The sequence below is a fragment of the Callionymus lyra genome, chromosome 2 (assembly GCF_982586985.1).
Source record: "Callionymus lyra chromosome 2, fCalLyr1.hap1.1, whole genome shotgun sequence".
Lineage (NCBI taxonomy): Eukaryota > Metazoa > Chordata > Actinopteri > Syngnathiformes > Callionymidae > Callionymus > Callionymus lyra.
Genome location: NC_141819.1, coordinates 21,700,779 through 21,725,609, shown reverse-complemented (window position 1 = coordinate 21,725,609; position 24,831 = coordinate 21,700,779). Strand labels below are relative to the sequence as shown.

Here is a 24,831-nt window from a genome sequence, read left to right as displayed (position 1 = left end):
CCACTGTTAGACACTGTAGCTTCGCGAGTAAACTTAGATTGAAAGGCAGTTTAATGATGAGTGTGTTATTCTGAGACTCTTTCTTTACAAGTTTTCATCACACTTATTGTAAGTGAAAACGGACCTAAGGAAAGAAATACGGGCATTCCAGTTTTTAGTTTCGTGAAACCCAAAAAATGGCTCCTGGAAGCTCCATTTGCTAGCTAGCTAGCTACTTTGACATGGCATAGTAGCCACGCACTAGTTATCGTCTCCATCATGGCACCTGGGTAACTGATATGACAAAGTGTAGCTTATGCCCTTCGTTGTAAATGCTTTGTTTGTGGACTATTTGTTGTGTAACGGCATAGACTTGTAGATCGAGAAATGGTGACCGACAGTCCCAGCAGAGTCAAACAATGGTCTCAGTGGACTCATGCTGAGTTGAGGAGTAGATCACATGCTAATGCAACTGCAAGGATTTCCTTTGATTGATTCAGAAGTGACTTCAAAGCTCAAAATGAAAGTAGCGTGTCCTTCCATCACTTGGGTGTTTGTCGTGTTATGGAGCTTCTTAGCGGATCATTCTAAAGATGATTGACACGGATCTCAATGTTTTCAGATTACCCAGAAAACCTGCTGAATAGATCCATTCATTCAGGGGCTGAACGGTGGCCTTCACAGCAAGAAGGTTGCAGGTTTGCTTCCAGGTTAAGGGGGAAGAAGGCAACTTGTGACCTTTCAGTGTGGAATCTGTATGTTCTACCTGTGTTGCGTGGGTTTACACCGGGCTCTCCGGTTTCCTCCCACAGTCCAAAAATCATACAGTTTGATTGGGAACTTGGGGAAATTGTCTGTAGGTATGAGTATGTGTGTGTGAATGGTTGTGGGGTGTCCCCCCTCGCCCCAAAGAAATTGGGATAAGAAATGAAATAAAATTGATCAGAAAATTGATAAATAATCATTAATTTATTATAGAAAATAAACAATTAAACAGAAAGAAGCAAATGTTTACACTTGTATGGTGTGTTCTTCCATTTGAGTGCTAGTCAACATTCCTGTGTGAGAAGAGCTGGACCAGTCCAGGAACGAGGATCATGACGATCTGTGGCACCAGGACAAACTTGGTGAAGAACAGCGAGTAGAAGAGGATCTGGGGTTGGACCGGCAAAGGCATGCGGTGGATGTGATACAGAGCCATGGACGACAGAGCCAGTGCCAGGGCCCGCGGTGCATACGGCAGATTCCAGCCTCCGGGCTTCCAGTACTGAGCCAGACCCAGGCCTAGCAGAGCCCCACAGTCCCGGGTCAGCGAGGAGAAGGGTGCGGTGTCCAGGCGGATCCACTCTGGTTGGGTGCACCATTTCTTCGCCAAAGTAATGGACCTGCGAGCGAGAGGGAGGTTAAATAAAGCCAGTCTAGTCTGCTCTAAAAAAAAAAAGTACTTAGAACCACTAACCAGGAAAGATCGATTCCCATCAGCTGCAGCGAGGTGTGCAAGACCAGAGCCGAGAACAGGAGGCCTACACTCCAGCTGAAGAAGAACAGCAGGGGGCGCCCTTCAGGTACTCTTTTGTTAAGGAAGACTCCAATAAGGAAACCTGAGGCACCAGAATAAGTATCAACTATGACAACAGTTCAGTGATGTATCTGTTAAAAAATGAAGGTGTCACGCGTGAACTCTGACCTGCCATCGAGCCCACGACCACCTGGTGAGGGAAGTGGGCCAGAATAAAGATCCTGGAGATGCCAACAGTGACCAGGAGAACCATGTAAAACAGAACTGGAGCCGCTGCCAACGACACACTGAGACAAAACCAACAAGTGAATAAATGGAAGTGTTTTGGTTCTGAAATAAGCATCTGAGTTTGGGGAAAATGTATGATTTTTGGCTGCATTATTAATTGAAACAAAACATTCAAATCCTTACCTTCGAGTGCGAGTGTAAAGAAACGAGCCCAGTGATGAAACAACGACCCACCACACAGCCGCCGTCACCATGGCATGGCCGGACGGACTTCCTGCGCGACAACGACAAATTAAATAAACAGACTTTGTTTAAACTATTCATTATTAGCTCCTTGTACTCACCTGGGCCCGTCTCGCATGTGGAGGGAAATTGGTGAATATCTGGTGGATTGTTGACGAACAAGCGAGATTCGCCGACCCACCAGAATGGACGTTCTCCAAATAGCAACCTGCGGAAAAAGATGTTTAATTCCATAATATTTTATCTTTTAAAATGTTATTTTATTTAAGTCATTATTACTTTGTATGCACACCTAGTAAGTAAGTAAGTTTTTTGTGTAGAGCGCTTTTCCAGACCAGGGTCACAAAGCGCTTAAACAATCAAAACAATATTCAATAAAGTATATATTTTAAAGATCAAGATAAAACTGATAACACAACAGGAGTTCCAGAAAATCAAGGAAAAGCCTGAACAAAAAAAAACGTCTCAAGATGTGAAGGAGTCAGTAGATCCATCAATTGCAACATTGCTTATTTCTTTTTTTGTATTTTAGTCCACTCGTTTTATTTCATTGTTTAAGATTTTTGTAGTTTTACATTTATTGCCAGTGTTTTTACACTCTCTGGATACATTAAAAAAACTGAATTAATGAAATAAAATACAATAAAATAAAAATAAAATAAATAGAATAGAATCGTATATAAAGGTGGGGGATATACAAATTAAATTATTAAATGAAAATTAATTACAAAATAAATTGAATAACTAAAGCTGAAGTTGACAACACAAAATATCAATATTTAACTCTTTACTTTGATCCTCCTTTAATCCCATCACGTGTTGAAATAATGTTTGATAAAACCCTTGGATTGATCAATGACGTGCTAACCGTGCACGTAAATGAAAGGAAGGTAGACACATTATCGCGTCATCAAAGCTCTAAAGCTACATGTAAGAGCCATTGCTTCACATATTCATCACTCGTCGTTCCTGTCGTCGAACTGGCAAGATGTGTGTTTTTATTAACTCTTTTTTCAAATGATATGCTGAAAATGACAGTTGTGTGTGTTCCTGTGATGCTTGTGTAGATGTTGGAACTTGTTACCTTATATGTAGTGAAACCACAATTTTAACCTGACAACATAAATAGAAGTATTTTCATTCTAAACTTAAAATTAAATACGGAATTGTTTATAGAAGAAAAAAGGCGAGTCACGCTCATGTGTTAGCAACATGCTACCCAGTGTGTGTACGGAAGCGACATGCTACGTTAGCTACATGCTAACTAACCGGTTAGTTAGCCGCTCCGTTAGCCGCCGGCTAGCTCACCATTTCAGCACCAAGTTGAGCCACTCGGTGACGGCCGCGGTCCAGATCACGGCCACTCCGGCCCGTTTGCTGCAGAAGTAGGTGAAGGGGAACACGAGCAGGAACGCGGCTTTGGGGTCCCCCAGATGAGTGACCACGATCCAGAACAGTTCTAGATGCTGGGTCTGCTTCTGGAGGCTCGCGGCGATCCAGACCCCCTGAGTGTGCAGGGCTTCCATCGTGCCTCTCATCCACGACCGGTACCGGTGCTGATCCCGACTCGTACTAGCAGGATTTAGGAGGGTGTGGACTTTATTTATTATATAGATCTATTTTTAAAGCCTCGTCACTTAGAGCCGCTGGATGAAGCTGTCACTTCTAGAGCTGCCGTTATTTGTGATCGACAGTATTGATAACGTGATCTTCATCCATTTTTATCAATTACACTTGATATTCTGTGCCACTGCCTTGATGTATATAACGGTCGTTCTTATGTGTCATTATGATGCTTTAAAGCCCTTTATAAATATGGCATTATAACATGGTATTACAAAAATAATTATATAAGAAGCAACATTGATCAATAACCTCAGAGTGACGTTGGATTTTCATCACAATACCGAAGTTAAAATTGAACATTAACAAGTTCACAGAGATAATGTTTATATTAATATTTATTTTCGTACATTAAAAGTGTTTACTTTTATGTATTACAATGTGTGTTTATGTAATGCTTGTACATGCAAATACACGATTGAATTCATCGCTTAAAGGATTTTGATGTAAGTAACACAGTTCTATACAGGCACCAGATTCAAAGATTCAAAGCGTTTATTGTCATAGGTTCTACGAACCATGAAATTCTTACTTTGTACCCCCAACAAAAGTGCACTGTAAAAATAAACATATATATATATATATAAATAACTATATATACATTTGAAAGAATACAAATCTAAAAAAAAAACAGAGCAACAAAAGTACAAGTAGTGCAAATAGTGCATGAGGTAGATGTGGTTTTAACTGTTGTTACAGGGACCAGATTCCAAGTTGTAAAGAAATGATCACATTCTTCTGGTAATGGTTTGAAATGTCCATCAGCGAATAGTTCCTGATCATCTGACTAGAGATGGATCACATGTCACCTATGGTTTCTGTTGAACAACACTATTTTGGTCAATGTCTATTATCCGAGGAATATTATCTAGTTCTTCGATGCAAGTTGGTCAAATTTATTTCCATGTCCACACGAGTTGGATGTCTGTGTTTCACCAAAGTCTATATATAACAGTATCGTATAGTAGTAGATTGGCTTTTTAATTGTTTTTATTATTATTCAATTCAAACTTTAAGGTCTTATATGGATTTCCAGCTTGGACAGAACCAGAATGAAAGCACCAAATAGAGGGTATTAAGAATTGGATAGAGTAAATAAAGAATTAAAGTCAAAACTTGACTGACTGTAGAAAAAGTGACCTGGAAGCCCATAACTTATCCCATATATTTAGTTTGGACATTTTCTATGGAAAAAAAGAAGGTTATAAACGTCAGTTGAATGTGTTCATTTTCTCCCAGTAAACTCTTTTTTTTATTTTTATAATTTTATAATTTATAATTTTGATTTGTTAATCAAAGCTTCGTTTTCGTTTGAATTTCCAAATCATATTAAAAAAAATGTTTTTTTCCAGAATAAAAAGGACCATCGAGTGACGCCGCCTGACACGCCCAGAATGCGTTTGCCTACGTCATCGCGTCGTTTTACGTACGGCAGGCGCTCCGGTTTGCTGGCGGAGAAGATGGCGGCTCCTGGACCGGGGGAGTATTTCAGCGTCGGGAGCCATGTCTCCTGCCTCACCTGCCTTGGCCAACGATTGCAGGGAGAAGTGGTCGCCTTCGACTACCAGTCCAAGATGCTAACTCTGAGTATCCTTTGCTTGTCCAGCACCCTCGGGAGATCCAGGCTAGTGGCCTGCCGGGCTGCAGGGGCCTGTCCGGTCCCCTCAAACATGCCAGATAGTGCTCCGCGCAGGCGTATCGACTACTATGTATTTCGTGCTCGGAACCTCTCGCTACGGTAGTCGGAACACATTTTTTCTCGACGTGTGCGTGCTAGTTGTGTGGCGCGGGTTCGGGCTCGGGTTCGAATCCGTTCATTGTGTTTCCCGAACCTCAATACGGATCACTATCTGGCAGCGGAAGGCATCATGGCTTTTTTTTTTTTTTTTTTTTTACCGTTGCTAGCTACTAGCCTCGAGCTAACTTTTCACCCAGACTATCTCGCTAGTTTCTATTTTCGAGTCGACGCTCGTGGGGTTTCGAGGTAACAACGGCTATTATTTGACGAAAGTTGCGAATGAATGAATGCCGGTGTTCGCCCACGCCACAATGAAGCCGCTGTTCTCTAGCGTGTGAAGCTAACATGCTAAGTTTGGGTCACAGAGCTTCATTCATCGTGTTGACATACTACCGAATATCAGCCGAACTTTTCTCGCCCCCGACCCGTGTAGTAGTGTTACCCGCTCACTGGGTTATAAGGCAGCGAATTCTGGCGTCGGGTTTCCCAGACATTTAGTGTCAAAACTCTTGTGGTGGATAGAAGCGAACCATGGGCGTGTGTAGAATGAAATACCCTCTAATGACCCCCGGCTGACGAGGTCCTGCTCCTTCATGGAGAATTCAAGTATTGCTCGAGGACAGGGATGGTTCCCCCATAGTGGAGAGTTTTTTTTGTCTTTGATTGTAGTAATCCTTCAAGAAACATCTTAAGACTTTATATTCCTGTAGGCTTTTCCCTAATTTTCTGGGACATCTTTTTAGTAAATATTGTTTAAGCGCTTTGTGACCCAGGTCTAGAAAGGCGCTCTATAAATGTAGATTATTTACTTTACAAACCAGAGGAGTAATTGAGAGTTAGTTGACTCAAACGTGTCTGTTCTTGGAGTGAACTTGTTATGCCAGTTAAGTCATGGGTTTCTATCCGTTTAGCGATGACACATCTTGGCATGGGGTAGAACTTGATTATAATGGATGGATAAAGGTATCACTGATTTAAAAGAAACTAGTTTTACGAGAAAGTCACTTATCAACCTGGAAGTGCTCCGTCGATTTAGAGTTGACGCACATATTGCAGGGAGAAATGTCCTTTCTTTTATGTTGAAGGTGTCCTAGACTTCTTGTAATGAAGATGTGTAAGATGGACCTGGTTCATTGTTGGATTTAGCACTGAAACATACAGGCTAAAGTGGATCGCGCTGAATGACTTGACCTACCGTTGCCCTTCATTTTTCACTTAAACCAGTTTCTTTCCATTGGGTCAAAATGGACCACGCAGAATATAATGCATTTCTGGCAGCAAAGGAGGTCCACCAAACCAAGCTGTATGAATTCAGGGTTGGGGGTGGAGGGCGTATCATTTAAGCTCCCTATTAATTGTTTCTGATTGGTAAAGACCATGTTATCTATATGTTGTATATTGGGGTGTAGCAGGTTATTCAAAGTGCAATTGTTTTTAAGTCTTATTACAGGCACATCAGTCGATGAAGCGCAGCCCCTTAAACGTCTGGCTCACTGGTTTTGACTCGGTTTACCAGGCACACAATATGACTACAAGTAGTTTGTGAATATCCTGATTGGTGATTCCCATAATAGTTGTAGCCATGCAAATGTGGATTGGCAGGTTATTCCTGGTCATGTGGAGACGTTTTCAGTAACTTTACAGCATCAAACCTAAATGAGTCGTAGGTCTCATTAAGATGGCAAAAGTTTATCTACTTTGACCAAAGCTATTGGTCTTCTTAGTAAACAATCTAAGCTAACAGGCACTTGTGTTGCTAGAGTCTTTCTTGGCCTTTCTCATGTTTGCATGATATTAAAGAAAGGTAGAATGGACTGAGGTGTGTTTCTTGAAGTAGCATTCTTCAGCGGGTTATTAGTTTTTAAGGAACTTTGGTTTTAGAACCATGTGTGATATTTGAATGAGAACAGTAGACAATAATAGTTTGAATTGACATGATCTCAAGCTGGTTATGCTGGTTAAACCTGTGTTTAACAAATACGATGGAGAGCAACATTCTAGGATTTAATGTTTTTGTGTAACACTTCAAGTCACGTAGACTTTTACCGCCTCAAAAAGATGATAAAAGTTTCCACTGAGGTAGATGACCTCATGCTGCAGTAGACGTCTAGAGAACTATGTCTTTGTTAAAGTAACAAGATCTTCTGACTGTCGTCCATTTCTCATGCTAGAACCCATAAAATATCTGTCCAGTTAATGGACCTCTTTTTTTTAATCACCCGAGTGGGTCACTTCACATTCTAGAACTGCATAGTTGTTTGCAAGAACTCATGTTGTCACAAGCTGATACTTGAACTCTGAACGTAATGTTTTCCAGAGTTGGTAAAATGTGAAAAAAATATGCTTAATTATTATGTTGTGAAGAACCATTTAATCGTCCTGCAGTTTTACATTAAACTTGTGTGAGCACGGGTGTTACAGAACCTTTTATGATCTCGAGGCGTGTCAAAGGTCATTCATTTTGCATCATGCTGTGTGATACAACGACTAGCATGACTACATTCTTTCTAGTTTATGTCTTGCTTAAATAAGGCCTACAATCAAGTCAATGGAAGATTTTTCTTGCACCGTTTAAGGGTTTATTTATTCTGAGGTGACCAGCGCCCTCTGTGGGGATTCCTCTGTTATGTCGTTTTCCTCTCTGTTTTTGCACCTTGACTCCTGCTCCTCAGAATGTGCTTCCTCCAGCGGTAAGCCAAACCTCAACGACGTCATCTTGATCAACTTAGCCTACGTGTCCGACGTGGACATCATTAATGACCGCACCGAGACTCCGCCCCCTCTAGCATCACTGAATGTTAGCAAGGTAAGCACATGGCCACTGGAAAATGACGGTTTGCTGTTCTCTGTATATATAGAAAGCCTTTTAAAACATTCTGAGTCAGAGGTTTAACGCTTCTACAGCCACGCCTGTAACTCTCTGGCAAAAATATTGACTTTAAATTGTGTTAATATCATTAAAAGAGAAGATAATTCTACAATCTGGCTCTTCAGCTTGAGGATGTGCACGTGTTTGAGTGAGCAACAGTACAGCAGATGTGAACCAGTTCCGCTTCTGTGAAGTGACCATTTGTCTTTATGGTTCTGACCGGTCCACGGCCACATGTAATCATTAGCTCCGGGATCAATGCTCACGACGCTTCTCTCCTCAGCTTGCCAACCGAGCACGGACGGAAAAAGAGGACAAGCTGTCTCAAGCCTATGCAATCAGTGCTGGGGTTTCTGTGGAGGGCCAGCAGCTATTCCAGACTATTCACAAAACGTAAGTCCAGAACACTCGGACCACACCAAGGTTTTACTTCTGTGACGCTCTGAATCGATCTTTCAATCGAGCTGCTGTCAGTCTGGCATGTCTTTTATGTAGTGAAGATAACCTTGAGGTGACCATTATTGGTCTTTGTCACTCGTAGAAAAGAATAATTGCAGGATTTGCAAAGGTTTTTTTCAAGAATTGCTGACTTGCATCCAACGTTTGCCAAACTGACCCTTGTTTTGTCGCCCGGCAGCATCAAAGAGTGTAAATGGCAGGAGAAAAACATTATCGTGATGGACGACGTTGTCATCTCGCCGCCTTATCAGGTCGACAACTGCAAAGGCAAAGAGGGAAGCGCTTTAAGTCATGTACGCAAAATAGTAAGTGGCTTTTCTTTTCCCTTAACTTGTGTCGTCTCTTAAATGATTTGTCGATCAGTCGCTACGTTTGTCGTCGTGCGAGTCTCACGGTGTCGTTTCCCTGCTTGTCCAGGTGGAGAAACATTTTCGGGACGTGGAGAGTCAGAAGTCCCTGCAACGTTCACAAGCACAGCAAACACAGAAGGACTCCACTTTATCTTCTTGAGTTGGCAGAGTTGGGTGGAGCGGGAACGCTGGAGCTTCCGGTCCCACTGCCAGACCAAGTTGGCATTCCTTGCCCTCTGTCCGAGTCCACGTGGAGGAGCACTGAGGGCCCAGGATCCACCGTTTAAAGAAAAACATAAAAAAAAGAAAAGATAAAATCTTAAATTAGACTTTATAAAGAATAATTTAAACCTGAACCATGAAGCAACTTAGTTTCCATAACTAACGTGTCTCACCCTCGTCCTCCATCGCCCTCCTGTCCTTACCTCCTGTTCCCGAAGACTTTTCTTTCTCCGCCTCCTTTTTTTGCCTTCGGTTCCATTGGAAAAGAGAAAAGTAGATCAGTCAGAAAAGCTTGTTAGCTTCATCTTCCGTCATGTTTCCTCTTATTTTTGCTGTATCATGTTCGACTGTCTGTATTTTCTGTATTTTAAAACAAAATGTGACTTGAAGCGCCACAATTTAAGGACATTTTCTAAAATAAAAGTAACAAAAATTCTGACTGTAACCTTCAACCCACTTTGTGACATGACCGCGACCCACACGGAGCTTTGGAACCAGGTTTGATCAGAACACCAGTTATTCTGTAGAAGCGTTTCTTCCATCGGAGTCTTTAGACTAGTGGATATTTTCTTGGCAGCTCAGAGGTATATTCAAGTTAACATTGAGAAGATTTAAGGTAAAAAGTAGTCTTTTTTTAATCTTGGGGACATCCTGCTGTTTAAATGCATACCGTCATATTCATTGTACGGTTTCTCAGAAGTGTAAAACTAATTCATAGATGCTGGAAATTATTTTAAAATGTCAGAAATCTGTAAAACTTGTTAACAAATTTAACAGATTAACTGGTTTGTTTTGCACTTCCTGTCCTGATCAGTCATGTGGTGAAGACACTGAACATGATGTTCTTGGTCCTAAGAAGTCAGAGCCTTGATGTGGAGCTCGTCCAACATTAGTGCATATATTTCAGGAATGGATGACTGTGGTTTATGATGGACAGAAGGAAGCTCTCATTGCTGCTCCTGGTTTATCTTTTCATGTAAAACCTATGTTTCTTGGCCTCAGTGGCTTAGTCTCCAGATTTTAAAAGCAGCCTGTTTATAAGTGGACGCTGTAGAACTGGGTTCTGCCGATGTGATCATGAAGACCATGTTGAGCTCCGAGACTGATGACCTAGAAGTGATCAGTGGTTTCCTCACCGACGGATCTTCTGCCTCTGAATGAAGCCAGACATCGATGATGAACCACGTATTCTCTCTTCCATCTTTGGAACCACTAAAGGAGTTGCATCAGAAATTAATCTTGCCTTTATTCAACCATCTTTTGTGAATCAAAGGGCTTAAAAATAAACATCAATTTGAAGCTCTCAACCAAAGAGAAAAAGATTAAACCTAAGGTTTGGTTGAAGTTATGTTGGGTTCATTAACATTTACAAACATTTTAGTAAATATTGAGCACGTTTTTTTTTTTACATGTTTATTTTTTTAAATAAAATAATGACTTTTAGGGAAACACTTTCCCTGCAGATACAACAGCGCATGAGTAAGAACACTTGTGTCTCCACGTACAAAAGCAGACTCGGTTCATAATAAATTATTTACTCAAAGTTCAGTTTGTCACAAAAGGTTCAGACGTTCGGTCGACGGGCAGCGAGAAACTTTCAACCGTCCGTGGCCAGGATCAGCACGGCACCGAAAATCCCCACGTTGTGTCCGATCAGCTTCATCTGGTTCCAGAACTCCACCTTGCGCGTGTGGTGCCAGTAGCCGAAGTTTCCGTCGATGAACAGGATGACCAGCGGCAGCACCGTGGCCAGGACCTGCGCCGCCAGGCGGATGTAGCAGCCCGAGAGGAACGCCAGAGCCAGGACTCCGAACAGAACCTCCAGCAGCATCAGAGACAGCTCCCCGCCCACGATGTGGTTCAGGTACACCAGCCGGTCCTCCTTACTGTGCTGCAGTGAGTACACCTGGTGGCGGGGAATAGATACTGCAGTTTGAGGCAAATTTCTGACATTGTTGTTTTTCCTGACAGAACAAGGTTAAGATAAAGACCCTCACAGTTCTGTTATATTCTCAAACACACAAATGAATGTATTAGTACCATGCAAATGAGGTAGATGCCCAGGAAGACCTGGCCCGTGGACTGCAGAGACCTGCTCCGGGACTTCTGTCGGTACACCTCCCCAGCCCCGCTGGCCAGGATGAGGAATCCCCCGATGATGGCGAGCGCTCTGGAATACATCCGGACCTGCAGGACACAGACACAGGTCAGCGACAAGGACTTCTTGACCCGTCCAGACGTTCGTTCACCGACCTTCAGCCAGTCTCCGTAATGAACCTGTCCTCCCATGTAGGCGGCGTACGTACTGAGCGCCAGCTGAACGGCGGCGGCCATCGCGAACCACCTCCTCTTGACCCCGAACGACATGAAGCTGGCACACAGCACCGCCGCTCCCATATCCACGTACAGGTACGGCACGTGGATGTCGGGTTTCCTGTCGAACACAGCGTTTTTTATTTATTTATCCAGGATCAACGCTTGTATACACCTTTAACAGTCTCAACCTTCTTAGCAAATAATTTAAAAAAAACATGATTTTAAATCATCATGGAAGGTTTGTAGTCTTGTATATTTATTAAATGTAAAATAAATGTACATTATTTTATTTATCGTCAACATCTCATACTGTGTGGTAAGTTATTTGTCAGAGCTACAGTATATGTAGATAAAATAAGGTACATTTTTCAACTTATTACACAAATAAAAAGTCTATCTAATATACACAGTTGGGTGATGTGTTGTGGAATGCATTTCTAAAATATTTAAGTAATATTGGGCTTGAAATATTGTATTAACAAATGAAAGAAACATATAATAGTTGAAAAGAAACCCAAGTAAGCACACATGTCTTCATCTAAGTCAGGAGTAACGAGGAGAAGCCACAGCACTTCTAAGCAGGCTGGCACAGGCTCTGGTGTGTGGCTTTGTTTTGGGATAATAACAGGACAGGTTGGGGGTGTGATTCCAGGACGAGCCCACCGCAGAGCAACACACCCTCTCAGAGAAACCACTACAGTCGCTCTTCACCAAGAACACGAGCGAGCACATTAAAAACTGATATTAAACGAATTAAACGAACAATGAAAACTATTCAAGTCAATCGCATCATCACAAAAGTTCAGTTTATTTAATGTTTAAAAGTTTAAAAAAAACTATTCTAGACAGTATGGGCACTGCTAGCTGAGATGCTAACAGCGGTACCGTCGCTAACTTCCGTTACCTCTTTGAGTCGGCCCGCTCGGCGAACAGCATCAGCATAGAGAAACAGTTCCAGAAACCGAACCGGGTCAGAATAAATGCCCCCATTTGGCTAAGAAACCTCAGCAATTGTTTCCTGCTCGGAGCTGCCATGACTGCAGAGCCGCCGAACAGAACCGGCTAGTTCCGGCAAGTGGGTAATTCAAATTAAAAGCATACGTGTTGTCAAAACGCTTCATTCAGCGGCGTGAATGTAGATAGGCTTTTACTCTGAAGGATAGCCAGTTTGAGAAGGAACACGATTCTTCTTCCGCTCATTTTTGTTTAAATGAATCCAAAAACCTTTGAATTTTGACCAATTTAAAACATGATGTTAACCTAACAGCAAATATTACATGATTCGACTTTGAAAAATATTTGTTGTTCAAAGAAATATTTTGTCCGAATACAAACGCAAAATACACAATATTATGTTATTTTAAAAATAGTGTTTTGGAATTGAAGGGCGATTTAAAACACTTTTTCAACATTACCCAACAGTGCGTAATATTTTTACCAAATAAAAAAACCCAATTAAAACAATGGTTTCTACAGCAAAAAGCTCACTTGTGCGCATGCTCCATCTTGAGTCCGAGGCAACGTTTAAATCCTATTTCTTTGGCAGATTCGAATCAAATTTAAAAAAGGGTCAGAATAACTAAGTTATTTTCCGTTTTTTTTTTTTAAATTAAGCCAAAACCTTATTTTCATTATTAAAGATAAGATTAAAAACACACATTTTCTTAAATAGTTGTAGTATCAGAGAATAACATTAAGTTGTAGTTCTGGTGATTATGTCCATAAAACACTATATAATGAATATTGAAATATTAATTAAATTAATTAATATGATGCAACAGTTATTATCAATAATTTACAGTATTTACATCGGATTCTAACTAATAACAATTGCAGTTATTCTAAATGTATTTTTCATAGATAAAAAAATTGATTTTTATATCTTCAGAGTTTAAGTGGAACAATCATTTTGACTGAAATAATATAGTAGAAGTTTAAGTATGTAACATTTAAATAGACAATATAATAATAACACAACAATTAAAAGTGATAAATGCTACAAATAAGAAGGGGAATTTTGAACTAAGTAATTAACAAGAAGGAAGTATTTTTTTAAAATGTCCCTATTTTACAATCAATTTTCTTGTCTGATTTTTCCATATAGGCGACGCAAAACAGCTGCTTTGGTGCTTGGTTCTGTTTTTCTGTTTCTTATTTTATGTATGATCTTATTTAATTATTTTTATTCTGTACTGAAAGCATAAAAAAAAAAAAACAATGTTGCGTTTACAACACTGGTAATAAAAGTTTCTCATTCTCATAAGCTGCTCTTTTGATATTTATACAGCTCTACAAATATATACTGTATATTTATATCAAAGTAATATCATGCACTAGTATATAAGTCAAGTACTGTAGCTATCTATGTCATTCTTATCTTAATCATCATAAAGTTATAAGAAAAGTAGTGGTTATATCATGTGACTGATAAAAACTGAAATGGTCACCGTTAAACCTCTGTGACGTGTCTGGTCTTAATCCTGTGCCGATGATCTTAACCTAGATCAAAAAGCTTACAAGGTGAGTCTTGCTCAAGGTTTAGTGGACAATCATTAGCTCACCAGTTTTAAACAGTAATACACTCTGCTGTATCATTATGAAGACCTTTGGTCGCCAATATTATACTGTCTGCAGTAACATCAATCAGATGATCCAGTAGATGTGAACAAAATAAATATGATCCCCGACAAAATGAAAGCATTAGAAGTCAGTTATTACAAAAAATACAGAAACAATGTCCTCATTAATGAAAGGTATGTAAAGAAAGACTGACAAAAAAATGCTGGTCGTAATGTTTGGCCCTCGTCGCGATCTCATGCCGGTGTCAACGTTTTCAGCTTCTTGGTCCCAATTCAACCTCTCCTTCCTGTGATCTCCTGCCTCCGGTTCTGAGGTTACAGCTCCTGATTGTTTAATCCCATCAGCGGGGGATTGGTGACATCGGAGATCAGCCGGGATGAGGAGCAGTAGGACGTCGCAGATCAGTCAGAGAGAAGCAACCACCGGCGCAGACGTTTGGAGTTCAGTGGATGAGCTCTTAGAGAGCCAACAGGTTTTTTCGTTGTTGGGGATCCCACCGCTCGACAGGTACGCTTTCGGTCCGGTCAAAACCCTTCAGGTCTTTAGGCAGCTGGACTTATTCAGTGGACTTTAAATCCAGGTAAAGCTAAATACTAGTCTGCAGTAACTTTAAAGTCTTTAAACTCTTTTTCTATTTTAAAATCTGTGAAGATCTGAGCTGAAGTCCAGCTTCCTCACTTAGACCTTTTTGCACAGATAGCCTTTTTCGCGTGGAAAACAATATGTTACGTAAGAGAACCATCGACCTGATGTTTTTTGTCCTTCAGCAGTCAAGATGGCTCGGGATATGTCAGATAAGGAGATCCTCCAAATGGAGCTGGAGCAGTTGAAGAAGGAAGTCAGCACACCACGGACACCTGTGAGTACCTTTATTAATACAATTTTATTTCTACTTTTATTAACTCCATATTGTTTCTGTTCTCTGTTTAGGTTGCGGCCAACTGCACGGAGACCATAACATATGTGGAGTCCCTGGCCCCCAACGACCCACTGATCAAGGGGGTCCCAGATGAAAAAAACCCCTACAAGGGAGAGAAGGGCGGCTGTATAGTAACATAACATTGTTTTTTCTGCGGGAGAATCTGTTGGATCAAGTGTACGGTAGATTGTAAACCAAGATCTGTGCTGTCATCGCTAGCTTATCTTGTTTGTAATTAAACATCAATAGCCGTTAAAAAGCTTTGACCCGACTCTTGTTATTATCTCATCACACACTTCGTACATTTGTCTCTGAAGAAAAGGAAGAGTCAACATGACATTGTAGGGTGTGATAGTGGGGCCGCGGCGCAGCTTAGTTAGAGTGCTAATAGGATTTCTTTGTCCAAGTGGAGCATCCGACGCGAGCTGCTTCTGACTTAAAGTCTTAAGCCAATTTTCTAGAAGGTTCCACTATGTGGTCCACCAGGTTTTTAGACTTCAATGAGCAACTAAACTAGACTCAAAAACATTCAGCATTATGACTAATACCAAAGAACACACTAATTAACAACTGAAACTAAAGTATATAGAAATACCAGAAAGAGAGGATCAGGAAAATAAAGTATTAATGTAAGTATGTAAGTAATAGTTATTTGTAAAGCATCTTTCTAGACCAGGATCACAAAGCGCTTGAACACTCAAAACGAATACACATTTATACATCAAGTATCTACAAATTTAAAGACTCTAAAAGGTCAAGACAACATAATACAAACACAGGAGTTTCAGAAAATTAGGGAAAAGTCTTCACAAATAAAAATGTCTTAAGATGTTTCTTGAAGGAGTCAGTAGATCATCAAACACAGAAGAAGATCGTTCCAAAGTTTAGGAGCAACAGCCTGGAAGGATTTCTCTCCTCTGGTCCAGAAGCGTGTTCGGGGAACCATCAGTAGATTCTGATCCACAGACCTCAGAGCCCGAGCTGGGGTGTAAGGCTGGATCAGATCACTGATGTAAGGAGGAGCCTGACCATGAATAGATCTGAAAGTAAGAACCAGAATTTTAAAATTGATCCTGAAAGAAATTGGCAGCCAATGCAGTTTTAAGGTTTTATAGGGAAATGTGAGTTCTTCTACTAGAGCTGGTCAGAAATCTTGCTGCAGAGTTTTGTATTTACTGCAAACGAGACAGCTACTTCTTGTTTAGACACGAAAATAAACTGTTACAATAGTCTAAATGAGAAAACACAAATGCATGGATTATAATGTGAAGGTTGTAGGTTGTAGGTAATGTTGAGGTATTGAAAAATGTGGCCAAGACTTGCTTTCTCAAATAAATATTGGGTAAAGATTTGGGTTTGTTTTAAAAGACCTTGTTGGGTGGCAAAAATACAAATTTAGAAAAGTTTTTCTGGGTGTATTCTAAAACAGAAAGCTACGCTGCTTCTGCAAATTAAATCAAATACTTCATATAATGATATGGTCAGATGATAAAGATACTCTGAAGGCCAAATAGTCATTGTTTTAGGGCAGTGAGTATCAAACTAAATCATACGAGGTGCCAAAATAATAAGAACTCTAAATTATTGGGGGGAAAAAAGCATTCCTTTCCTACTTCATTTTTACTCTAATTGGAATTCTTTGTATAAATGTTGACATCTGTTTTATCTGTTCCTGATCTTATCTTAAACAATGATATCTTAATAGGTCACCATATCAATATGAACATTAATCTACTTTGATTGGGAGATATCAACCCGACATACGATGAGATAACAGGCCAGACTTGGCTGGATTTGGCAACTTGACATTGGTGTTTCAGGGAATCACAATAGAAGCCTATGGTTTCAATAATTAAGGCCAACAAAGAAGGAAATATCTGTCCAGTCCTGGATTACCATCCAAGACAAAAGAGATGTTTCACGATCAGTACATTCTCTCGACATAGAACAGAAGTCAATCTATCTACCAAGACAGTAGTATTACACATTTTCTTAAAGGGCCTCAATTGCAATACATGCCACTAGTTTGGACCAACCTTCTCATTCAATGCTTTTTCTTTGTTTCCGTGATTATTGACATTATTGATTCTCATTGAATGCATAAAAACTATGAATGACCACATGTGGAATCATGTACTTAACAAAAAAAGGGAAGCAAAATAACTAACAACTTGTCTAATGTTCTAGTTTCTTCAAAGTAGCCACATTTTTCTGGATGACCTTTAAAATATAGTCACCTGACATGGTTTCTACTTTACAGGTGTGTTTTTTCAGGGTTACTTTTTTCCACCTTATTAATGGGGATGGGGTCATTAGTGTCAGGTTGACACAGCACTTTTGAATAAACCTTATAATTCATTTTGTAAACAAGTGACCACCATTAAAGAAACAAAGATCAGTCAGTCTGAAACATTGCAAAAACCTCGAATGAACCAAGTAGGTGTGTCCAAACTCTTCTCATAGCCTTAAATCCCAGCCCTGACACAATGTGTCACAATCTATTGTAACATTCTTTCCCTTATGATAGATAATGGTTAAGTGGGGAATATTAGTTTTAAAGGCCCAGTACAGCAACAACCATCTGACAATCTCTCGGTCGCTCAGGAGCTCGTAGTGAATGAAATAATAATACAGATAGAAGTTTAGAATGTATGTAGAAATGTATTAAATCGTAAATGGATATTGAATTTGTAAATGGAGCTCAACACACAAAATAATGAGACAGAGATAAAACAAACACAAAAACAAACAATAACAGCAACAGCCACACTTGTTGGCCTTTTAGCCAAAATCAGTCCTTTTGTACACGCTTTTGTTTAGAAACGCACTTTTCAGTTCCTACGGTCCTTTATACGATCCTTGTTTAGAAGCCGCAAGGTTCGGTCATTTAGTTGTTTAGAAGAAACAAAAAGTTTTTGTGCTGGGATCCAGTTTTGGCATCCAGAGGAAAGGAAAAAAAGAAAAGGTCCTACCGGTTTCAGGCTCGCCACCTCTTGCAGATCAATGGAATAAAAACAAGAAAACCTGACCTTGACAAGGCCAGCGGAAAATCACCATAAATACCACAAAATAATAATGCTCGGTTACTGGTAACATTTTAGGAGTAAATCCCATCAATACTTCATATATTTCAAAGGAAAATGGTTGTTCAAGTCAAAAGTAAAACACAGGCTTTCAATTGTTAGCACTTGCGTTAGCGCAGTAGCCGTGCTCTATGGATTTGAATGGCTTTACATAGCAGTGTTTTCACATGAGAAACCAGACTAAATAACTTGATTAAAGCAGTAGTTTCAGGTTCCGTTCTGCTCTGTTAGTTCTGCAGATGAGATCGACCGAGTCGACTCGCAGCTTAGTTAAGAAACCACGTCACGCTTGTATGTGTCAAACCATGCATGTAGCAGGAGTGGCTCACATGTGTTTGTTGTGGTTCTGGTTTAACATTAAATGTATTGCACAAAGTCAGTGTGGCGGTACAAAGTCTATGTAGCGAACTACACCATGTCACAGATGTCACTGCAGGGGTCAGTAGAAATGTGAATATGAGAAACAGCGAGAACTCCAAGAACTGACCTATGAAAAATCTAGTTCATCTGAAGAAATCAAACACTTTCTTGATAGCGTGAGTGCTCTTTATCTAAATTGTTTTATCAGATAAGGTAATTGGGCGTGTAGGAAGCTGATAAGACGCAAGCGATAAATGTGAAAAACAAATGTTTTGCAACGCTTTTATAATCCAGATTATCTGAGAATCGACAATGCAAAGTTAAACTGTAACACCTGTTTGTTCCGACGCCTGCCAACATCCTTACTGGACATATCTTTACTGCCGGTCATAACAGGAGTAGTCGTATATCAAACCACCCTTTTTCTGCGCTGACCTTTGACCCTAAGCTATAAGAAAAAGACCAGGAATCAACAGACAGCAGAGCAGAGGTTTGTCGGTGGCTGGAACATGATGTGGCTGCTGGTGTTCGTGGTGTGGTTGGTGCTGTGGGCCGCCGGCTCCTACTGGTACCTGTTCGGGAAGAAGAGTCCGTTCTCCCTGGAGTCGGTGAGGCCGCCAGGACCTCGTGAGTTTGATCAGAAGAAGAGAGACAAAGTCATCAAACAAGGTAAAGTCCACATTGGTCTGAAAATGTTTTTTCCTGCTTAATCTGTTTTGTCATGGGAAACAAAACTTTAGTAAAATATTAAAATTATTCACATTTGTTATATCGCTTATAGGATTTATTTGAACTAAAGCTGTTATTGATGAAAAAAAAAAGTTTTTTTTATATTATTATTGAAATGATTCTGGTGAAATCATGTTGAATTCAATTTCTCTCCACATATTTCACTCTAAATCCATTTTTTGGAAACATTTTCATTTGTGCGCCAAAACACAATAGTTGTAAATGTTATTAGGATTTCTTGGTTGCATATTTTTTAAACAGAAAAAAACTATTTACTTTTTTAAAACAAAATTCCAGCCAAAAAATCTGTTACAATTGATTTTTAAATTGTAAGCGTTTTTTGTGTTTAATATTTATACTTCCGGTATTTTTATTTTTTATTTTATTGTTTTTACTTGATACTTTTTAACCAAACTGTTTTTAAGAAGAAGAAAAAAATAACATGTTTCCATGTTGGCAATAGTAGCTGTTATTTCCTCGAATTTAATTTATATATTTGAATGTCTGGTGCAACTAAAAGTTAATTTGTCTGTACAACTATAATGATAAGAACAAAAATACATCATAAGAGCTTATTTAAGAACTTAACATTTTCCATGTTTTCTTGATAATAACAAGTTCTTACATCAATAGACTTTGTATTGACGAAAACAGTGCTTTTAAGTATTCCATGTTTGTGTGTATTTTTCCGAGAGAACTGGGCGACAAATCATGGTTTCCATGACTGTAGTGTTATTCTAAGTTAGATCGGACGTTATCGCAAAAATGTCACTTGCTCCTCCTGTGTGTGTTTTATCTAAATTAGGATATCTTGATGACGATAACAGTTTTGAAACAAGTACAGCATCTATCCAGTCATGTTAAGCAACCTTTGGACTAAAGATGGAGTTGGTTTCGTAAAAGCTGACGATAAAGATAAGCAACAAAACCCTCTGATGTAACTAGTGACCGACTCTCTTGTCCCGGGTCCAGGTTTCACCCTCGACAAAGTGCCCCAGAACTTGGACGTCATCGTCATCGGCAGCGGTATCGGAGGGCTGGCGGCGGCCGCGACTCTGGCCAAGGTCGGCAAGAAAGTTCTGATGCTGGAGCAACATGACCAAGCTGGAGGCTGCTGCCATACTTACATCGAAAAAGGCTTTGAGTTTGACGTTGGTAAGAAAATCATTTTATGTCAAGAGTGTGATGATGTGTCTTAAATATATCTTGAACATCTATTGTATCAACAGTGTGTCTGTTTGTACAAAACTGTATATTCATTGACATTTTTACATTAGAAAATGTGCTTAAGCCCTGCCCACTGAAAACAATTCATTTTCATGGAGATTAAATCTTGTTTACCATAACCACACCCACTCTGCTGTATTGAGTCAAGCATTGAGGTTTGTCACCGCTCGTCATTGATCCTCTAACTCTAAGTAAGTAAGTAATTTGTATTTGTATAGCGCTTTTCCAGACCAGGGTCACAAAGCGCTTAAACAATCAAAACAATACTCACTAAAATATATACTTTACATGTTGTATAAAAAAAGTGGGACATGGTTACAGTTGGCTGGAGGAGTGAAGCCATTATTACATCATAATGCTGGATGAACTCTGCTCTCGTAACCTCTCGTTCGCCGAAATTTTAAACGGGGGAGAACTTTATAAAGTAATAAGTCCAAACATGGTCATAATGAGAGACTTACTGCATCTTGGAGAGGAAGACTTCAACATTTGAAACATGTGAGTGAGTCAGGAGAGTTGGGTTTGACATTAGTTTGCTTTTAAGGCACCATGACCATGACGACATCAATGCAAATTAGCAAAGAAAATGTCCTACTTTTCTCATCCAACTACAATATCAAACTTATTTTCTTTCCCTCTCACAGGCCTTCACTACATCGGCCAGGTCCACGAGAACAGCCTCTTGAGGATCATCTTCGACCAGATCTCTGAAGGTCAGCTGGAGTTCCAGGAGTTGAAGCAACACTTCGACACCATACGGATCGGCACCGGCGAGGAGATGCGCGACTACACAATCTTCTCTGGCAAGACCGAGATGAAAGCCCACCTGCTGAAGCAGTTTCCTGATGACCAGGAGGCCATCGAGGCCTTCTTCAAAATCATGAAGGTAGGAAGGATATATTTGAAGGAAGTGACGTCACACTTCACGCCGATTACTAAACAACTTCTTGTGTCAATAGATATCGGCTAAAAAGACCCACTACTTGGCGACCCTGAAGCTGCTCCCCCAGTGGCTCTCCTTGTTCTTGCTGAAGTCGGGCATCGCTGATCTGGTCTCCCCAGTGTTCCGACTCTCTGGAACTGGTGCTACAGACCTGGTGAACACTTTGACCAAAAACAAGGATCTCCACGTCATCTTTTCCTACCTCTTCTACGGTGGGTTATGAAGACGACACGGCTGTGTATCGATGACTTCCTGAACCAGAAACCAACATTCCTAATGGTTTGCTACATATTCAGGTGTTCCTCCCAGTGACTCCAGTATTCTGATCAACGCGCTCCTGGTTCATCACTACAAACGCGGGGCCTACTACCCTAAAGGGGGAGCTAGCGAGATCGCCTTCCATATCATCCGCACCATCCAGAAATATGGAGGCAACTGCCTGGTTCGAGCGCCGGTCACGCAGATCCTGGTTGACGAGCAAGGCTCTGCTTACGGTGAGGTCAAGTCAGGTGACATCAGGGAAGGTTTGAACGTTCCGTTGATCCTTCGACAGGTGTGAAGGTGAGGAAAGGTCTAGAAGAGGTGGAGATAAGAGCTCCAACAATTGTTTCCAACTGCGGCATCTTCACCACCTTCCAGAAACTTCTTCCTCCAGAAATTCAAGTCAAACCAGGTGACCAGCATCAAAAGAGACAATCTTTACCAAACAGTATATAATCTTAATCTTAATGTATGGTTCCAGAAATCCAACAGAGGTTGGGCATGATGAAACATGGCAGAGGATCCTTCTTGGTCTTCTCCGGTTTCGATGGTACGGCTGAAGATTTGGGTCTCGTCTCCACCAACTTCTGGTTGTTTAAAAACAACGACATGGACAAATCGTAAGTATACTTTATCTTGGTGCACCGCAGAAAACACATTCTGCTGATTACAAAAAATATTTTTCTTCCTTGGGATGCATCTACCTACAATCTTTAAAATCCCATTTTGAATGAAACGTGAGTTTGTTGTTGCCACCAGGGAGCGCTGTCGATCTAGAAATTAAACCACTGATCTGATGCTGAATTAGTTATTTAAAGTCCCTACACAATGTAATGTCCCCATGATGTTTAGCCATGTTAAGAGAACAAATGTAGAGTTTAAAATAATATTTTGTTTGGTTTTGAACCAGGATGGATGAATTCTTTGCCTTGAGCAAAGACGAAGCACCCGACAACATCCCCATGATGTTCATCACCATCCCATCATCCAAAGACCCGGAAGCCAAAATAAGACATCCAGGTAAAACCGGATTATCCAAATAAACGATAACCCAGGATATAGATTGTTATGACACGTTATTGCAGGGAAGTCTTGCATGACCATCCTGACGATGGTGAAGTACGAGTGGTTCGAGGAATGGAAGGACACCAGTGTGCGTAAGCGAGGCCACGACTATCAGGCCTACAAGATGAGGTTTGCCAAAAACCTCTTCGACTGGGCCTGCACCCTGTTCCCCAAAATCAAAGACAAGGTATAGGATCATCTGAATGACGTCACATAAATGGAAAAGGATACTGTAGCATCAAGTTTTTTTTTTTGGTTCCAGCTGATCTTCCAGGACGTGGCAACGCCACTGACCAATATGCACTACTTGGGCGCCCAGCGAGGAGCCATGTACTCAGCTGAACACAATCTGACGCGTTTCCAGGCCGAGGCTGTCGCCAGGAACAGGTGTCACACTCCTGTGAAGAACCTTTTCTTGTCAGGTAGGTTGTTTCAGTTTTCATAGTTCAACACTAGCCATCAAAGATTCGATTTATACATTCAATTACTATTTAAAGTTAAGACTACTTTTCAACTGTTGTTGCTACAGGCAGGAAAATGTACTTGAAATGAGCCAAACCTAGAATACTTTTCACCAGCCACCACTGAATTTAGCCTCCAACCAAGAGTGCAAGTGGCTTCACCGCAAGGGGGAGCAGTTGTTCAGTAATCTAAAAAAATCGTTCAGGATTTGTCATCAACATTTTCCCAGTTGGAAGGAGTGGTGAAGCCAACTTGGAAGTTAAGAGGTAGAGAGTGATCACTGACTCTGTGGTTCTGGTTCTGCTGGGCCTCTTCCAGGTCAGGACGTGTTCAGCTGTGGCATCGCTGGAGCTCTGCATGGAGGAATCCTCTGCGCCTCTGCTGTGTTGGATCACATCGTCTACATTGACTTGCTGTTCATGAAGAAGAAGCTGAAGAGGAGAAAAGCACAGGAGCTGGCTCGGCTTACCCAGAAGAAACTGCAGTGACCCTGCTCTTCAGCGCCGCCTCAGTCAAGAGCCACAAATGAACAGTTATATCTTTTTTTTTGTATATATACAAACCTCTATATCATTTACAACTTTGGGTTCAAGCTAGTTTTCTTCAACTTTTCTAATGAAAATGCAGTTCTAAATGCTGAATTTCAAATCTTTTGTACCTTTTGTAAAAACAGAAAGAAATAGACATTTGACATTGTATGAAAAATTGAGGTATAATGTCTTACTTTTGAATGAGTTGTAGATATTATTTTAAGTGGAAATGATTCAAAGTAATTAGAAATTCAAAGTTGTGTTTCAAAGATTGCTGATACAAACATGTCTTTGTTTTATTTATTAGTCTTGTGCAATGTTCATTTTCAAGTGTTGTAACTATATTTTGATCTACATAAAGAATGTAAATGACTTTGGTGTGTCAATATATCTGACTTATTATTTATTCATTTTCTTTCTTTTAGACTTCTGGTACCTTCACAACATTTTTCATTCAGAATATAGTTTTTCAAATACTACAATCATATTAACCATGGTAGGATTTGGACCATTTCTCTGCCATTAACACTCTTCTATTAAATAATATGTTGTCCCTGTTTTGACTACATATATACTGTATACAAATATGAATAAGATGTTACATTATCACTTAAATCATATTTTACTTGTTGGATGTTTCAGGCCTTCAGGAAGTGTTCACAGATCATAGCAACACAGGGCCGTGCATTATCACGCTCCAACATGAGGTGATGTTCTTGAATGTATGGCACAACAATGGGCAATCTCTTCACGGTATCTCTGTGCATTCACAATGCCATCAATAAAACGCACCTGGGTTCTTCGCCCATAACACACGCCTGCCCATACCATAACCCCCCCGCCACCATGGGCCGATGGATCCACCACATCAGAAAACCTCTCACACACACGATGCCACGCACGCTGTCTGACATCTGCCCTGAACAGTGAAATCGGGTCTTCAACCATGAAGAGAATGCTTTTCCAAAGTGCCAGACGCCATCGAATGTGAACATTTGTCCACTCAAGTCAGTTACGACGACGAACTGGAGTCAAGTGAACACCCCGATGAGGGCGACAAGCATGCAGAAGAGCTTCCCTGAGATGGTTTCTTATAGTTTGTGCAGAAATTCTGCGGTTATGCAAA

The 24,831-nt window shown here is 40.4% G+C and overlaps 5 protein-coding genes across 5 annotated transcripts; 3 read left to right on the top strand and 2 right to left on the bottom strand.

Annotated features, from left to right (window-relative positions):
* Window positions 1-935: 935 nt before the first annotated feature.
* Window positions 936-3,558, bottom strand: g6pc3 (glucose-6-phosphatase catalytic subunit 3). Its single transcript, XM_087784072.1, has 6 exons — window positions 3,278-3,558; window positions 2,071-2,177; window positions 1,910-2,000; window positions 1,667-1,785; window positions 1,439-1,580; window positions 936-1,364 (listed from the first exon to the last, which is right to left on the bottom strand). The coding sequence occupies exons 1-6, from the start codon at window positions 3,505-3,507 to the stop codon at window positions 1,025-1,027; spliced, it is 1,029 nt and encodes a 342-aa protein (XP_087640198.1). The 5' UTR covers window positions 3,508-3,558; the 3' UTR covers window positions 936-1,024.
* A 1,387-nt stretch (window positions 3,559-4,945) lies between these two features.
* Window positions 4,946-9,675, top strand: lsm12b (LSM12 homolog b). The gene is made up of 5 exons (XM_087784073.1): window positions 4,946-5,179; window positions 8,003-8,136; window positions 8,483-8,592; window positions 8,837-8,963; window positions 9,076-9,675. Exons 1-5 carry the CDS (start codon window positions 4,987-4,989, stop codon window positions 9,166-9,168), a joined length of 657 nt encoding a protein of 218 aa, XP_087640199.1. The 5' UTR covers window positions 4,946-4,986; the 3' UTR covers window positions 9,169-9,675.
* Window positions 9,676-10,418: 743 nt separating this feature from the next.
* Window positions 10,419-12,603, bottom strand: tmem101 (transmembrane protein 101). The gene is made up of 4 exons (XM_087784070.1): window positions 12,451-12,603; window positions 11,484-11,664; window positions 11,271-11,417; window positions 10,419-11,136 (listed from the first exon to the last, which is right to left on the bottom strand). The coding sequence occupies exons 1-4, from the start codon at window positions 12,579-12,581 to the stop codon at window positions 10,828-10,830; spliced, it is 768 nt and encodes a 255-aa protein (XP_087640196.1). The 5' UTR covers window positions 12,582-12,603; the 3' UTR covers window positions 10,419-10,827.
* Window positions 12,604-14,481: 1,878 nt separating this feature from the next.
* Window positions 14,482-15,190, top strand: gngt2b (guanine nucleotide binding protein (G protein), gamma transducing activity polypeptide 2b). The gene is made up of 3 exons (XM_087782811.1): window positions 14,482-14,633; window positions 14,897-14,985; window positions 15,057-15,190. The coding sequence occupies exons 2-3, from the start codon at window positions 14,902-14,904 to the stop codon at window positions 15,183-15,185; spliced, it is 213 nt and encodes a 70-aa protein (XP_087638937.1). The 5' UTR covers window positions 14,482-14,633; window positions 14,897-14,901; the 3' UTR covers window positions 15,186-15,190.
* A 3,810-nt stretch (window positions 15,191-19,000) lies between these two features.
* Window positions 19,001-23,663, top strand: LOC148085933 (inactive all-trans-retinol 13,14-reductase). The gene is made up of 11 exons (XM_087782809.1): window positions 19,001-19,157; window positions 20,190-20,372; window positions 21,089-21,330; window positions 21,404-21,599; window positions 21,684-21,881; window positions 21,941-22,060; window positions 22,130-22,268; window positions 22,559-22,668; window positions 22,734-22,900; window positions 22,976-23,135; window positions 23,494-23,663. Exons 1-11 carry the CDS (start codon window positions 19,001-19,003, stop codon window positions 23,661-23,663), a joined length of 1,842 nt encoding a protein of 613 aa, XP_087638935.1.
* The last annotated feature ends 1,168 nt before the right edge of the window (window positions 23,664-24,831 follow it).

Excerpts from the sequence above, each read along its gene's own strand:
- g6pc3 (XM_087784072.1), bottom strand. The coding sequence starts at position 3,507 with ATGAGAGGCACGATGGAAGCCCTGCACACTCAGGGGGTCTGGATCGCC. Across the intron at positions 2,001-2,070 it reads CACATGCGAGACGGGCCCAG|GAAGTCCGTCCGGCCATGCC; the intron begins GTGAGTACAAGG and ends GTTGTCGCGCAG. Across the intron at positions 1,786-1,909 it reads CTTTACACTCGCACTCGAAG|TGTGTCGTTGGCAGCGGCTC; the intron begins GTAAGGATTTGA and ends GTTTTGTCTCAG.
- lsm12b (XM_087784073.1), top strand. The coding sequence starts at position 4,987 with ATGCGTTTGCCTACGTCATCGCGTCGTTTTACGTACGGCAGGCGCTCC. Across the intron at positions 8,137-8,482 it reads CATCACTGAATGTTAGCAAG|CTTGCCAACCGAGCACGGAC; the intron begins GTAAGCACATGG and ends TTCTCTCCTCAG. Across the intron at positions 8,593-8,836 it reads TTCCAGACTATTCACAAAAC|CATCAAAGAGTGTAAATGGC; the intron begins GTAAGTCCAGAA and ends GTCGCCCGGCAG.
- tmem101 (XM_087784070.1), bottom strand. The coding sequence starts at position 12,581 with ATGGCAGCTCCGAGCAGGAAACAATTGCTGAGGTTTCTTAGCCAAATG. Across the intron at positions 11,665-12,450 it reads GAGCGGGCCGACTCAAAGAG|GAAACCCGACATCCACGTGC; the intron begins GTAACGGAAGTT and ends TGTGTTCGACAG. Across the intron at positions 11,137-11,270 it reads GCATCTACCTCATTTGCATG|GTGTACTCACTGCAGCACAG; the intron begins GTACTAATACAT and ends CCCCGCCACCAG.
- gngt2b (XM_087782811.1), top strand. The coding sequence starts at position 14,902 with ATGGCTCGGGATATGTCAGATAAGGAGATCCTCCAAATGGAGCTGGAG. Across the intron at positions 14,986-15,056 it reads TCAGCACACCACGGACACCT|GTTGCGGCCAACTGCACGGA; the intron begins GTGAGTACCTTT and ends TTCTCTGTTTAG.
- LOC148085933 (XM_087782809.1), top strand. The coding sequence starts at position 19,001 with ATGTGGCTGCTGGTGTTCGTGGTGTGGTTGGTGCTGTGGGCCGCCGGC. Across the intron at positions 22,061-22,129 it reads AGAAATTCAAGTCAAACCAG|AAATCCAACAGAGGTTGGGC; the intron begins GTGACCAGCATC and ends GTATGGTTCCAG. Across the intron at positions 22,269-22,558 it reads AACAACGACATGGACAAATC|GATGGATGAATTCTTTGCCT; the intron begins GTAAGTATACTT and ends GTTTTGAACCAG.